General features: G+C 45.0%; 1 protein-coding gene across 2 annotated transcripts; it reads left to right on the plus strand.

Annotated features, from left to right (window-relative positions):
- Positions 1-4,448: 4,448 nt before the first annotated feature.
- Positions 4,449-15,208, plus strand: FZD7 (frizzled class receptor 7). 2 transcript variants are annotated; one of them, XR_004980542.1, is made up of 2 exons: positions 4,449-7,244; positions 14,398-14,508. XR_004980542.1 is itself a non-coding variant. In XM_036386991.1 (2 exons), exons 1-2 carry the CDS (start codon positions 5,029-5,031, stop codon positions 14,637-14,639), a joined length of 1,947 nt encoding a protein of 648 aa, XP_036242884.1. In that variant the 5' UTR covers positions 4,449-5,028; the 3' UTR covers positions 14,640-15,208. The 2 variants fall into 2 exon arrangements, 1 of the variants encoding a protein (XP_036242884.1); XM_036386991.1 differs by having other exon boundaries at positions 4,449-6,733; positions 14,398-15,208.
- The last annotated feature ends 831 nt before the right edge of the window (positions 15,209-16,039 follow it).

Consider the following 16,039-nt stretch of genomic DNA (forward strand, 5'->3'; position numbering starts at 1 on the left):
AAGAAACAGGGGATTTCAAAGTATCATGAAAGGGTTAAAATGTAACTGATGTCCTCAATGAACTGCTGAGTGGGGGATGAGCAGATCAGGTTTTGTTTTCTTATTCACGGATCTTAGAGATAAAGGCAATCATCAGCCTGATAGCTCATCCTTGTGAATGCTTTCTAAAGTTTCCCCCCGTGTGACCATAAATGCGGAAGACAGTGCTACTTCCCTGTATCCTTTGGGATACTACTTCATAAACTAATAATTACTTCATAAACCCGTGATGCAAAGGGCTTTTACCTTTCTCGCTGTGGGAAGCCACATCCCCTCCAGCAGCATCCCCTTCCTTTTGTCACCTGTGCCCTCCCCATATGTTCTTTTCAATCAGTTTCTTATGTCTTCCATCTAATTTCAAATTAAGGGTTCCGTGGTGGGCGGCAAGGTTTTGCTTTTCCCACTCCCTGCCCATGAAATACGAGGCTCTCCCGTTTCACTACAGAAAGACTGGATTTCTTTGATGAGCTCCGACAAGATGTAATTTAGACTAATCTATCAGACTGATAGAAATGCAAGCAGCTATAATACTGTGAACTTATTTTATTTCTCATTATGCAAATAATTATGTAAAATAGGCAAATGCATAATTTCCCCCCCCAGGCTCCAGGCATTTCTCCAGTAAGCTTTAGGGAGTGCAAATTTTGATGTTCTTAGCTCAATAGCCTGTCTGATCATGTAAGACTGTATGTAAGCATGCTTCAAAATGTCGAGGTTAAAAGTGTCATAAAAGTTATTTACTAAAAGTAACTGGACAAATCTCACAGCTCAGGCGGTGGCACCGCACTTTGGCAGTGTTGGTTAGCAGGAGGTCAAGTGAGGTGCAGTCCAGCAAGTTTCAGTGGGTGGAAAGGACAAGGGGAAACGATGGCCTTTGTTCTTCTGAGGGCAAGGAGGACTGAAAGCCTTGCAACAGGTAGTCTGAAAATGTTCTCCCTCAGGCACACAAAATAAGTGGTGGGGCAGGGAGGGGGTGTTTTGTTTTGATTTCCCTCCCCCCATGGGAAGAGTTTTCTATCAGATGGGATAGGAAACAATGAAAATTATATTGGCACCATCTAAGGAGGTTTTAAAAGAGCAGGAAAAGACATCATGTAGGGATGCCACTCCTCACTTTGACTCAGCTTGGAAGTTGAACTGGATTTATTTTTAAATGAGTAAAAAGACAGATAATTGTTAGTTCCTAACAATTCCTCCCTATGCACAGTAGTCTAGTCAGACAACTCCAGAGCTGGTATCAACACCAGAGACTGTAAATTTATTCTGGAATCTAGGACACGCCAGGATTTTGCTTGTGAAGGTTTACTGCTGGCAGACCATGCAGCGTACTTAGAACATTAGCAGTTAGGAGATTTTTAGAGAAAACTTTCTGAATTGCTCTGTGGTTGCAATAGACAACTTGTCAGATGCTGCAAGTCTTGTGCAGTGTGTTTGTTCTGGGTGACTGATAACCCGGCTGCTGTGCTTACTGTGCTGACGAGGATCCCTCCTGTTGTGAGAAAATTTAAGTAATTTTGCAGGTTGCTGTTTGAACTGTAGTTGATGGTACTTACAGAGGTTCTGGATTCTTTGGACTAACCTGTGTTCTAGAATCATGAATTCTTTTCTTTTCTTTTTTCTTTTCTTTTCTTTTTTCTTTTCCTCTTTCCCTTCCCTTTATTGTCCCCTGAAATCTTTCAGGATGTCTTAGATCAATATAGGAGTCTGGGATTTTCTTATACCACAGTGTGTTATTGTGAGGCAACTGCCATTGCCTCTCTCTGTGATTGTTTCCCATCTCCCCGTGGGTCTAAACAGAAAAAAGATCTTGGAATTTGGTAACATACCCAAGAGACTTTCTTCATCCATTTTAGTAAATCCTGTTGCACATTCCTGCCATCTGGGATGACCTAGCAGCATCATTCCATGTGAAAAGTTTACTCTCTTCTCTCCCTAAGAAATAATCTAGGACATAATCCTTCCTTTCTGCTTACCTTTTCACTTTTTCCCCCTTTTGCTTCACTTTGATTCTACATTATATTCATAAGTGTAAAGGATGTTTTTGTAGCACGTATCAGAGATCACAGTCATCTTTTTGGTCATTCCATGGTTTCGACGAACGACTCAAACAAAAACTGAGGAAGTCACTGATGCCGTTTGCCCTGTCTTGTAAATAAATGTGCAGTTAAAGCCTTGCCACTTGATTTGACCCACCTTACTCTGAATAGTTCCTGTCACTGTTTCCCCATTGCTGAGAGGAGTTTCTTTACATACAGAAATCAGAATGAGGAATCCATGGGGCAGAAAGTTAGAGGTTGCTTTACCTTCTCTGCATTGTCATTGCCTGCCAGTAAAACATCTCATATCATCCAATGTTTTTCCTAGTGAATATCACAAAATGCTTTGTAGAAGAAGACAGTCACATAAAACAAAGCAAAAAAGAGAGGCTTTTAGGTGATTATTACAGATTGAGGGGGGTAGAAGGGGGAAGGAGGAAACCAACCCCCCCCCCCCCCCACAAACAAATGAAGTCAAACCAAACCAAAATAAAACCCAAACAAATGTACAAAAAACCCAACAAAAACCAAAAAATAAAACCAAACCAAACCAAACCAAACCCACACCAAACAACCGAGCCAAACCAGATCAAAACAAAAACTGCAACCAACCCCCAAAAAACCCCAAACAAAACTATGGAAAGAATAATTTTACTGAAAGCTACTAGTGGCCAAAAACCAAACAACAAAGCAGACAAATTCATGTCCCATGCATGGTTATTTAGGTGAAGAGTATCACAAAAATATTCTCAGTCAATAGGTGTAGAAAAGCAAGAAATTTTTATAAAAAGCCTTAAAAATCGGAAAAAGTGAAGTTCCTCTAAGGCACTCTTAAACAGCTAAAACTGAGAGAGTAGAGAAGACGTTTCTTTTCCAGAAAGAGCTGTTGCAGCCCTGACTAGCTAGTCCTTCCCATATATATTTTTTTATATGCACAGTATTATTTTTACAAACATCTCCATTAAGAGGAGTAAATTCATTTTAGCAAGCCTGCTTATAACTGTCAACTTCTCTTAAGAAATGTAACAAAAGCTGCAGCACCATGGTCTTATTGGCATGAGGACACATTGTTCATGAGCAGTAGAGGATATGGAAAACATTTGTCCAACAATTGCTGTTGGAGCTCCCTGAGCCAAACAGCCAAACCCTGCTCTCTTTAACTGCCCTGGAGGATGGTACGGATCGTTGTCTTTGCTTAGCTGCTAACAGAAGCACAATCCTGAGCAAAGGAGTGAAAGTAAGAATTTGAGTACTGCAGTTCAGGGGGACCTCTGTCCTCAAAGGGAAGGATAGGGTAAGTGGAATAATACTTAGCTTGGGCCTGTGTGTGAGCACAAACTCTCATGGGTCAGTGAAGCAGAAGCAGGCCTTGTTGCAGCGCTTTTATCAAGCACAGCCCTTCTGTGCTGCCGAAGACACGCTCTGCCTACACAGAGGCTGGACGGTCCCAGCTCCCTGTGCTTTGGCAGCGCACCCCAAAACACAGCTATGCTGCAAACCCCACATTCCTGTCCTTAGCAAATGTATGCTGGTGCCTAGTTCTAGATCTTCTTGGCCTAGCAGGCCAGTAACAGGGGTCTCCCCACCTATGCCATTTTCTCCCCTGCAGGCAGGGTACTTTCACAGAGGAACTCCTGGGTTTTCACTGTTTAATTGAGTCTCTTAAGGAATCGCAGTAGTGCAAGTGGGGATTTAAAATTTCTTTCTTTGCTTAGGTAACGCTGGACGTTTAAAAAAGAAGCTGCCTTCCCCCAGCTAGGGCTTAGATCTGCATGAATAAAGCGTTTATTCGCCAGCAAAAAGCAACGGTCATGCTGCGATAACAAATCAAACCCCCCACGCTGGGGAGGCGATGGCGCACAGACACGAACATCCCAACTACGCAACAGAATCATTCTGCAAATGTACTCGGGCGCTGCGTTTGGAGGTTTTTTCCCTTACTCTATTTTTTTTTCCTTCTTTTTTAATAACTCCGGGCACAGGCAGCTGTTCGCATTTTCAAAGCCTGCTCAGAAAGCAGCCAGTTAATTTTAGTTTGCTCGGGCCACCCTGAGCGAGCTGCCCACCCCCCGCCTTCCCGGCTGTGCGGGGCAGCGCGGGGGGTGGGGGCCCCGGGCGGCTCCTCCCAGCCGGGCCCGGCGGGGATGGGAAAAGTTGTTCCCAACTTTTTTTCCCCCTGATGCGAGCTCCTCCCCCTCCCCTCCCCCAGCACGGCCCCGCCCCCCCGCGCGGATTGGCGGGCGGGCGCCGCGGGGCCCCGCCCCCGGCGCGGTTTGTGAATGGGGCCGGCGGCGGGGGCGGGGCCCGCGCGGAGCTGCGCCTTTTTTGTGTGCCGGCGGCCGCGGGCCGAGAGTCGCGGAGCGGGTGGTGTCGGCGGGGCCGCGGGCGGAGCGGAGCCAAACGAGCCGAACCGGGAGGCGCACGGCTACCCCGGACGCACAGCCCGCAGCGGTGTCCGTCGGGAGCGGAGCGCAGCCAAGCCGCGGGGAGGATCGCGCAGTAATTGGATTTTGAAAGTTATTTAAGCCCCGAAGTAAAATACACGGCTCAGCCAGGCGCGGTAATAATCCATTTAGCCGTAACCTAAATCCCCGGGGCCGTGCAGTCGTGCAGGGAGCAGCGCCTCCGCGGGACCCTGCGCGGAGCTGGCCAGAGCCGTCGCCGGGCTACACTCGCGCCTCCTGTTTCGCCGCCGCCGCCTTCTCCGGGGAGAGCAGCTCCGGAAACTTTCGCCTAGACTAGCGCCGCCGCCGCTCTGTGAGCGCCACCGCGTCGGAGCCGAGGAAAAAAGTCGCGGAGGTCCAGCGCGGAGCCGCGTTCCTCTCGTCGCCGCGCTCCTGCCCCACCAAAGGGGCCCCGCCTCCGCCCTCTGGTCGCTGATGCCCCTGGGGCGCCGCGCCGGCCGGCTCTGAAAGACTCCCCGAGGCTCCTCAGGCCCCCGGCCGCCCCGGCGATGCAGGCTGGACGAGAATGCGGCGGAGCGGCTGCCGCCGGCTGCCCCTTGCTGGGGCTGGCCGCGCTGCTGGCCGCCCTGCTAGGGACCCCCGCGGGTGCCACGGCGCAGCAGTACCACGGCGAGAAGGGCATCTCCGTGCCGGACCACGGTTTCTGCCAACCCATCTCCATCCCGCTCTGCACGGATATCGCCTACAACCAGACCATCCTGCCCAACCTGCTGGGCCACACCAACCAGGAGGACGCAGGGCTGGAGGTGCACCAGTTCTACCCGCTGGTCAAGGTGCAGTGCTCGCCCGAGCTGAAGTTCTTCCTCTGTTCCATGTACGCGCCGGTGTGCACCGTGCTGGAGCAGGCTATCCCACCCTGCCGCTCCCTCTGCGAGCGGGCCCGTCAGGGCTGCGAGGCCCTCATGAACAAGTTCGGCTTCCAGTGGCCAGAGCGGCTCCGCTGCGAGAACTTCCCCGTTCACGGTGCGGGTGAGATCTGCGTGGGGCAGAACACGTCGGATGCCCCACCAGGACCTGGTGGTGCGGCGGGTCGGGGGGTCACTGTCCACCCCACAGCTGGCTACCTCCCTGACTTTCTTACCCCGCCACAGCCACCCTCTGGCTTCTCCTTCTCTTGCCCGCGGCAGCTCAAAGTGCCCTCTTACTTGGGCTACCGGTTCCTGGGGGAGCGGGACTGTGGAGCCCCCTGTGAGCCAGCCCGGCCCAACGGGCTCATGTACTTCAAGGAGGCAGAGGTGCGATTTGCCCGGCTGTGGGTGGGCGTGTGGTCTGTGCTTTGCTGTGCCTCCACCCTCTTCACCGTGCTCACCTACCTGGTAGACATGCGTCGTTTCAGCTACCCGGAGAGGCCCATCATCTTCCTCTCGGGCTGCTACTTCATGGTTGCCGTGGCCTACGCAGCAGGCTTTTTGCTGGAGGAGCGGGTGGTGTGTCTAGAGCGCTTCTCTGAGGATGGCTACCGCACTGTGGCCCAAGGCACCAAGAAAGAAGGCTGCACCATCCTCTTCATGATCCTTTACTTCTTCGGCATGGCCAGCTCTATCTGGTGGGTCATCCTGTCCCTCACCTGGTTCCTGGCTGCCGGCATGAAGTGGGGCCATGAGGCCATTGAGGCCAACTCCCAGTATTTTCATCTGGCTGCCTGGGCTGTGCCCGCTGTCAAAACCATCACCATCTTGGCCATGGGGCAGGTGGATGGGGATGTACTCAGTGGGGTGTGTTATGTAGGTATCTACAGTGTGGACTCGCTGAGGGGCTTTGTGCTGGCGCCCTTGTTTGTGTATCTCTTCATTGGCACTTCCTTCTTGCTGGCTGGCTTTGTGTCCTTGTTTCGCATCCGCACCATCATGAAGCATGATGGCACCAAGACGGAGAAACTGGAGAAGCTGATGGTCCGCATTGGTGTCTTCAGTGTCCTCTACACAGTGCCTGCCACCATTGTCCTGGCGTGTTACTTCTACGAGCAGGCCTTCCGTGGCACCTGGGAGAAGACGTGGCTCCTCCAGACCTGCAAAACGTATGCTGTGCCCTGTCCCAGCCACTTTGCCCCTATGAGCCCAGACTTCACTGTCTTCATGATCAAGTACCTCATGACCATGATTGTTGGGATCACGACTGGCTTCTGGATTTGGTCTGGCAAAACCCTTCAGTCCTGGCGACGCTTCTACCACAGACTCAGTACCGGCAGCAAAGGTGAGACGGCAGTATGAGACCCCCGTCCCCTCTGGCACACACACTCTCACACATGCATACACGCAGAGGATACTCAGCACAGGGCTAGGGCAATGGTTCCCTGAAAAGGGAGGAAGGGAGGCTTTTCCAAACTTTTCCTTCCTCACAGAAAGTTTGAAAAAAAATAAATCATTGCATAAAGGATCAGTCAAACTATTTCCAGTGGTGCTTATGACTAGCTAAGTCAGAGAGGACAGAGAAAGAGGCCACTGCTGGGACAGGAGAGTCCTTCACCCAGAAGTCTCCTTACTTCTCTCCTGCTACTCCTGTCGAGGAAGAAAAATTCCAACCCAACTAAAATCATCCTGCCTTGCTTTGGACAAGAGGGAGCGGAAGCCAGATCTGTTGAGCCACCCCTGCCAAGAAGTAGCCAAATGTTTTCTGAATTGCCGGGGCCAAACTGCAGCATGGGCAGGGTAACACCCGAGCCTGAGCTCGCTGCCTGCTCCTTCCAGCTCGGCAGAGCCATCACGTGAGTACTGCACAGCCGACTACAGCCCGATCGTGTGCTGGGGAGATGCCTCTGTTCTATCAGCTCACAAGTTCCTTTTTACCTCAGCGATACCTGTTGTAATTGTTTTAAAGTAAAAATTTGGCCCTCAATCTGTTGTTCTTGCTGCTGTGGGGAAGGAGGGGGTTGCTATTCCACACCCTGAAAAGAAATGACTTGTTGCTTTTCAGCAGAAGGCTTTTCCCCCTTGCCTTTGTTCTAGGAGACAAAGGGGGAAACAAAAGTGTTTTCTATGTAGAAAGGCATAAGCATGGGATCGGTTTTTATGGGCAAACTAACAAAAAGAAGTCGTTGAGGTTCACCCTTGGATGTGAGGAGCTCACACAAATAAACATTCCTTTTATGAAAAAAGGAGGAGGCAGGATGTTTTCCTACCATTCAATATGGGTCACTTTTCTAAGCTGAAGGAAATGCAAGATTTAGAGGGCAAGAAGAGCTTACCTGAGAGCACCTGCCAAAACAAGAGCTACTAAAATATGTAACGTAAAGATAGGATTTTTTTCTTTTCCTCCCATAAACCTGCTTTCTCTCCTGCTTTGCAGTGAGCTCACTGCAGAAAAAAATCAGTCGGATTCTGGGGACAGGAGGAATCGTTTTGGCTCACGACGGGCCCTTTGCCTGCTCCTCAGGTTCCCTGAGCTGCATGGCAATGATTCTTGGTGCAGGTGGGGGGGCTGGGGTTGGGGTTTAAAATCAAGTAGTTTCTGCAAGTGAGGAGCCTTCTCATTTCAGCTAAAACACAGCTGTTTGAGTTTCCAGTGATCAGACTTTGAAGGAAAAGCATTCAAAAATTTATCATCAAATGCATTGTTTTCTTTTTGAAATGTGACAGATTTTTCTATTCTGAAAATTTTTATGTTGACTTGTTCATATTTTATTTTTTGCATACTACTTTACCTTTATATTCACTGAAGGGTTGTTTTTACAAGTATATGTGTGTGTGTGTGTGTGTATATTCTTGCCTAAGGACAAAATAGGACATTCTGGATTTTTGGCAAGTCTCCACCCTATAGCTGCTCTTCATGTTTTTGGGGGGGAAGTGTCTAGAATGAAAGTTTAAAAAGAAAAAACCTGTCCAGGGTGAGGTGGCAGACTGCTGCTGTCTGAGGGTGTACCAGTAGTCTGAGCATGAGGAATGGGCCCATCAGCCAAATCCTTCAGTGGCTCTGATGTCAGACTCGCAGGGCTTGGTTTGTCTTTTATAATGTGCACATGGAAAAAAAAAAACAAAAAAACAAGCGTGTCAGACGAGTGCAGTATGTATATTTTGTAAATCTCATTTTTGTAAGAAAATATGTATTTATGTTTTTACTTGATTTTTTTTTTTTTGGAAGGTCTGTATGAGGCCCTGCTTCACCCCATGTACAGATCACTAAATAAATAATTTTTAATACAAGGGCTCTAATGATGTTTTTTCCATCTTTGAATACTTGGCAGGTTTTAGAATGGGGGAAGCTCTGAAAAGTGGTGTCTTCTGCCCCACTTTGTTATGGATAATGCAAAAGACTTTCGGGTGAATGCAGGCTCGAAACTCAGCTGTGGCTTGAAACTGTTCGCTCTGATTACCAGCCCCTCACAACAGGAGAGCACATTTTGAGACAGCCGGTTTCAAATGTCTGCCCTCACTTGAGGTACTTGCATCCTAGCCAAGTTTTCTTCCAGTCTCTGCTTCTTGCTGAGGGCAAGCTGATAAACCAGTTCCTTTATCTAGAAAATAAGGATAATGCTCTCTTCCCATTCCAAAGAGACTTTAAGATTGAGAACTGGAGGGTGTTATGAGTGCTGTAAATTAGGTCCTCACTTTGATGGTGGAGTGTAATAGGGAAACACTAAGGACTGGGTCCTTTTTAATGGCTTTCAATGGGCAGTATTATGAACTAGTGCTTTTTTCCCATAGCACCTTTCCTTTCTGCAATTTTGTTCAAGTGAATTTTCCTTTAATTTTAATAGCTAGCCTGAAGCCTACATTGTTTCTTATCACAGCCATCTGAAAACTTCAATGGAATGGTCTATTTTATTTAATTTTTTAAACTGAAATGAATGTTTAGATCTCAAGCTGTGTTGCTACAGTCATGGAAAGTGCCCCAACAAACAGAACTGTACACCTGTGAAATGATGGTATTTTACAGCATTTCTTTCACAAGGATTTCAGCCTACTGTCTGCATTCATCACACTTCCTGTACCTTCAGTTATGCCAATACTAAAATTTAAGTTACAGAGCAGAGATAGATCTAAGATGCCTTAGCTAGATGTCATCATAGTAGCTGTGGTTGCACTGCAACATTGTTTCATTTACTAAACATAGTGTGTAATAGGTCCACTTTGAGGGCAGTATTTTTTGGACACTGTGCTCTTAAACTTAACCTTTTACAGTGTATGAACTACTGATTTAAAAGTTCTTTTAAGAGCTGTCCCCATTCATGCTGTCTCTCTGGCAGATCCACATCTTTTATTTGAAAACACCTCTTGCTGCTCCCCAGAACTGCTCACTTGTTAAGTTGCCTTTTTGAAAAGACCTTTGCATTCCTGCCACAGTCAGGCTGCTTCCAACTTCTGCCTGACATGAGCTTGCTGATCACTTCTGAGGGGGGTTTCATTCCTCTCATTCAGGAAACCTGAACCTTTCTATAAACATTTCCTCCCATTAATCCAGAGCGATGGCACGGCTGGAACAGCGTGCGCAATGCAGGAGTGGCAGCCGCCGGGAGCAGTGGTGTGACTGACACCCCTGTGCTGTGCAGCCACAGCTGCATTGCTAAACATGCAATCACTCCTTACTGCAGCATGAACTATCCAAATCCTGGGACTGAAAATAATTTTTAAAATTTGAAGCAACTAGTATTTACTTTTAAGCAGATGTGACTCACATCAAGACTGAATTTGCTCACAGTGGAAACAATTTGGAGAATTTCAAGTAGTGATAGTGTCTGGCCTTCTGGAATAAAAATGTCTATCACTATTTTGATAACAAAGTAGCAGTTACTTTCATAATGGAGTACAATTTAAGAAATCTTTGTGAAGCTCTCTGGAAAAAAAGGATGAAAAATAAGCCTTTGCTAATCACTGCAAAACAGTTTTCTCTGACTAATATTTAAGCCTACTTAAATTTTTTTAAGTTTTAAGAAAGGTTGCCTCACCTTTACCTTTGTCTCTTGTCTATGCAGTTTTGGTTCACAAGAACTTAGCAAGTAATAGTTATCATTGATCCATATCCCTGTAAGTGCACACCATATACTATATTGTCATGAAAACTATAGAGACACTATAGTTTTTTTATAGTTCTTCAGTTTCAAAGACCTTTGTGTTACTTTCTAAAATGAAGGATTATTGTTTCAGGCAAGTTAAAGAGGAGGCTTCAACAGTTCTAGAGTTCATGAATAGCAGCAGCAACTGAATGTTTGTCTCCACAGAAAAAAAGCGCTTTTATAATACGTCAGTGTTTGTTTGGGTTTATTTTTGGTGGAATACCCACACTGACGATTGAATGTTTTTGTCTAAGTACTTCACCCGCAACCAATAGCTTTGCATGCAAGTAAAAACCACACATCCCTGTATTCACCAACTGGCAACAATAAACATTACTTATAATTTCACATGGGTTTAGAAGCCAAATTACTAGCCTGCATTTCAAATAGCCTCTTTTTTTCTTCATCTCATTCTCATTTCCTTCCAGACTTTACAGGTACTTCATACACACTTCATACATGCCTTCTACTCCTTTTAATTTTAAAACCATGACACCAACAGAAAGAAATTTAGCCACTTGCTTGGAGAGGAAAAGCTGACACTGAATCTTCAGCACTCTAACTGTTCATTGAGGAAGACTATCGCTAAGTCTGCCCTATATAAACCAGGATAATTGTTTCCTGCCAACATGTGTGTAGTTTTGGCAGAAATAATGCACCAATAATACAGGATTGGGGGAATAAATACAGTCATGGCAAATTCCCAAATGCCCCACTTAGAATCAACTCATTTTGACTAAAGTGATGCCCAAACTGTAAAACTAAAATATGCACATCAGAGTTTAACACTGCTCAGAAAACCAGTTTGTGCTGCAGTCAGAGAAGGGAGGTACAGGGGAGGGTTTGGACACTGTTTAAACCCAAGGTCCAAGGTTGCCTGGTTCAGGTGGCTGGGCACTGCTTGTCTCAAAAGCAGATCAGTGGAAGTAAGGCACAGGCAGGTGTGGAGGTAAACACCAGGCTCTAGCACAATCTTACCATAGCTGCAGCCAGATGGGATTCGACTGAATGATGCCAGGACAGCCCCAAACAGGGTCATGAGCACATACTCCTTCCTCTGCATCAGCTGCTCCCTTCTGTACAGCCAACCTACCCACACCAGGAAAATATGGGACTGGGATAAATGAGAATATGAACAGAAAGCAGGAATAAGCAGGGCCTAGAGCACATTTTTAAATAACAACTGTAAATTGGAGGACATCACTAATCCAGTCAAGATCACTAATATTAGTCAAGAAATCCTGATGCAACAACTTGTTCATTTTGGCTGCCCCAGCTGTATCACAACTTGGCTTGGTAATAGGCAACCCTTCACTTGAGCATGTTATCTTTACAAATACACATAGAAAAGCCAAGTCTGCTGCCTAGAGGAGTAGCCTATGTGAGTAGACTTTGGCTGCACAGATCTTGGAAATTAGTCTTGTATGTGGCTACCAAGGTAGCTATAACCTTGCCATTAAAACTTCAATCCCAAAGGTCAGGGTGACATCTAGAAAGAAGAAAAAAAAAAAAAAAAGAGGCCCAGTTCTCTGCTACTGCAATTCTAGCATTGTTCTTAAACCAACCTGCAGAAAGGCAAAGTCATTCTCAGGGCAGGAAAGGAGATAGATTATTCCCACTATGCTGTCCTTTTCCTTAGGCTAACATTCTGAGGGACTTGAAAAAGCTTGTGGTGAATAGGGAATTCTGCCAGGAGCTACAGTAGAAGAAAAACGTGTTACCTGGCCCAGATGGACACAAAAAGGTGTTCTAGCAAGTAGGAACTAATCTACGATTTGAAAGACAAGTGCTTGATTACCTGCACAATCACAGATGGCGGCCAGATCACATACAGCCAGTCTTCCAGGAGTATTCAGGCAGCTAAAAATGGAGGCAGGTTACATGGAAAGCACTTTTCATAAACATTTAAATTTCCAGGTGCACATCTAGAAAAATCTTGTCTCTGTCTCTAATTCCTTGTCTATAAAATTGGAGCAGTGACACTTCTGTATATTATATGGATGTTAGGAGAATGAATACTCTCAAAATCAGAAGAAATGGACTACAATTATAATAGAGTTTGTATAAATACCTCTGTCCCACAGTCTGATATTTTTCAAGTAGATTTTGTTTAAGAGAATGCCAAATTAAGGCCACCAGCTAGAATAAATTATTTGTATGTTTTGCAATATCTTTCTAAAACTGGTCAGGCTGAGCACCTACTTTCACAGGAGCATCATCTAGCCAGCCTCAAATATAAAGTGTGAGAGAGTATAAAGGGGCAAACTAGGTAAATAAAAAATTACACTAAACTAGGCATGCACATCAAACAAAATGGACTCGTGTTATAGTGGTGCTTAGACAGAGCAGAGGTAAGGGTTTGGGCCTGTGTTGCTACTACAGGGTTCTTAACTCTTCCCCAGTACTACCCAAACTCTCATTTGCTGTATGTTATAAACACTGTTGTCATCAACAGGCTCAATGACAACTCTGCTGTTCCTCTTTAAATAAATACTGCTCACTTCTGCTTGCTGCAAGTGCAATCTAAATCTTAGTAGTAGGCCTAAAGCAGAATTGACCAAGATTTCATCCAAGCCCATGGCAGTGGGAATTCATCTTCCCTGCCATGTTTTTACTTCATCTCTTAGTTCCTCGACAGTTTCCTTCTGCTACCATGACCTCAAACAACATCTTTCTCATTACTAATGATATCAGGCCAAGGAGGAGGATTAGTTGGATGCTTGGACATTTTCCTGCCTTAACAACAGGGAACAGCATGAGGCTATAACACTTCTTTCACCAATGAAATACAGAAGTGTCTAAGCTGATTGGGGTAAATGTTTGTGTCTTGCCCCGATGCCAGCCTTTTCCAGGGCAGACTTCTGCACCCATTCACCTTCACCGCACATCAAGTTTTTGTTGCTAAATAAAGTAAACCAATAAATGAAAAAAGGATTCCTAAAAGCACCAAAGCATACACTAATTTATAGCTTACCCTCCCCAGCAAACAAAAATGTAACTTATATATTTTTCATGGAAGACAGTCAAAGGAAACTACTTCCAAAAATATTTACCTAAAGCACAGATCAGATCACTTGCCTGACATGCCTACCTTCCACAGATTTTCCATGTATATGTGTGTGTGTGAGCACATCCAGCACAATGCATGTGAGTGTAACAACTAGAAGTTACAACTGTAGGTAAATCATCAAAAGCCCAATGAAGAGAGAAAATCAAAAGGCCCCTGCCCAATGCAGCTGTCTGCTAATTAAACACTGGTGTTAATTGCAGTAGTGTGGCTGGTCCTCATTCCGTGTTTGTTGTGGTGCCTCTGTAAGCTCCAGATTGCTCAGAACTTTGACATTTTCCCAGAAAATGAAACTGTCTATAAAAGGAATGAAAGGCTGTGATATGTATATATATATATCTATAGGGCTATTTTTAAAGGAAAAAAAAAGATTTTTTTTTCTATGTGTTAGTTCAAAGCCAGCTTTGATTATCTAAAGCAAGCCAGTCTTTAGAAAGGGTAAAAAACTAAAATGTAAAGATGGAATCTTTTTTATCTAATCCATGATGAAAAGAGCATTTATTATTTGTCATGCTCTTGCCTCTCAAATTTTTATTTTTTAATTAACGGCAAAATGTAGACATCTCAGGCAGTATTTCATGCCCTTACTTTATGAGATGTGCAAAGAAGCATTCCATTAGGGCCAAGAGCCAGTTAAAAGGAATGTCATTTGACACCCTTCCACAGCTATGCATACCAGGCTGGAACCAAGCGGGATTATGAGAGTGGATAGAAAGCCCTTCTAGAGGAAGGATTTACTCATACTGTTTTTCTTTACACATTCTGCTCTCTGAAGATAATAAATCAGCATTGGATTTGCAGAAACAACTCTCACGACAGTTAAAGAATTCTGGCACAAAGCAGATGAAGGCAAAGATCTGGCTTGTCTAAAGCAGCTCAGAGCGATCACGGGAAGCAGAGACCGAACCGCAGCCGTGTGCGAGGGGATCGAGCAGCGCCTGTGCCTGAACCATACTGCTCCCCAAACAGGGGGAGAAGGTGGGCTGGGTTTCCAGAGCTCAGCCCAAACCTCACTGCAGCTTTCTGCTTTTATGGTAGGCTAAATCTCTAAGTTCGGCATTTGAGCACTGTAAGATTTAAAAGTCGGTGCTTTACGGTTACTTTGAGCCACCAACTGTCTTTTCTGGTAAGAAATCCCTGATTTGCAAGGACTAATTAATCTGTGGATGGTTTTGCAGTTATGAAGGCACAGAACTTTGTATCATTGCCCACAGACAAGCATCTAGTTTTCTGTCTTTGAGAGTTCTTAAGACTTTTCCACTTCAACTAATAAAGTCAACATAAACAAAGTTAATGCTTTAATTCCATGTCCTTCATTTTCCTCAAGCAAAGATCTTCCTGCACTGAATTCTGAATCAAATCTTTATCAAAACCTCTCAACATGAGAATTGAAAACAAATGTTTCTCAGAAAACAATTTCAAGAAACTCAGTAATTTCACTTAAATGACACTTCCATTTTGCTATCAATTTTCATTAAAGCTTTATTAACTAAGTGTACTTTGGTCATCATTTCACTATAGCACTGAGATGTAATACATTAAACGTATTAATTGAAAACAGACATTAAAGATGTAATAGAAATTATATAAATAAAAATAAGCCAATGGAAAACTGTCATGAGAACTGTTATTTTCACAATGTCCACCTCTCACATCATCCCTGGCTGCATCTTACTTAGCTGATAAAGTTCTTTGTAGCAATACCAGGCTATTTTATTTATCCTTTAATGTAATTCTGCACATACAATGACACTTGTATTAGTAAATGAGAAGCAGTGTGTGCCAGCAGACAGGGCACCAGAGTAGAAGTCAGGAGACAGTCATACTTTTCCCAAATTTGCCCAGGGTCTGCAAATTCTTCCAATCATCCTTACTTCCACCTCTTTTTCTGCCCTTCTCTAAATAGGCTCATGCTCTTTGGGACAAAAAAAGGTCTCTATTGTCCCCACATGTGTGTTGGTACTGTTCCCATCTTGTTGGAGCCCTGATCTTGATGGGGACCTCTTAAGATTGGGCACAATGCAAGAAGTTCCAATTAAAAATAATTGATCATTAAGAGACAGAGAATAGCAAAGAGTGAGCTGGCACTTTACTTTCTAGGAGGAAATAGTCAAACACTAGCGGCAAAGTAGAGACATATGCGATGACACCAAATCTTCCCAAAGAAATGAAAGTGGGAAGTGTCACTCATCACCTTTTGGGCTTTTGTGTAACATGCATAAGGAATGTTCCCTTCTCTGAAGAGTCTCTGGGGACTCTTCAGATGATGGGATTTACTGTCACATGCCCTCTTCTCCCTGTCTTTTTTTGGTTGTTGTACAAAGTGTTGCCATGTGGGGTCTGTGTGATAGCACATACTGCAAAACATCTCCAGCTGAGCAGAGTCAGTGCTGGCCAGTAAGATTGTTAGTTGGCTGACTATTCCCTAAGAATGAAAACCAGA

This window comes from Molothrus ater, chromosome 7 (assembly GCF_012460135.2).
Source record: "Molothrus ater isolate BHLD 08-10-18 breed brown headed cowbird chromosome 7, BPBGC_Mater_1.1, whole genome shotgun sequence".
NCBI lineage: Eukaryota > Metazoa > Chordata > Aves > Passeriformes > Icteridae > Molothrus > Molothrus ater.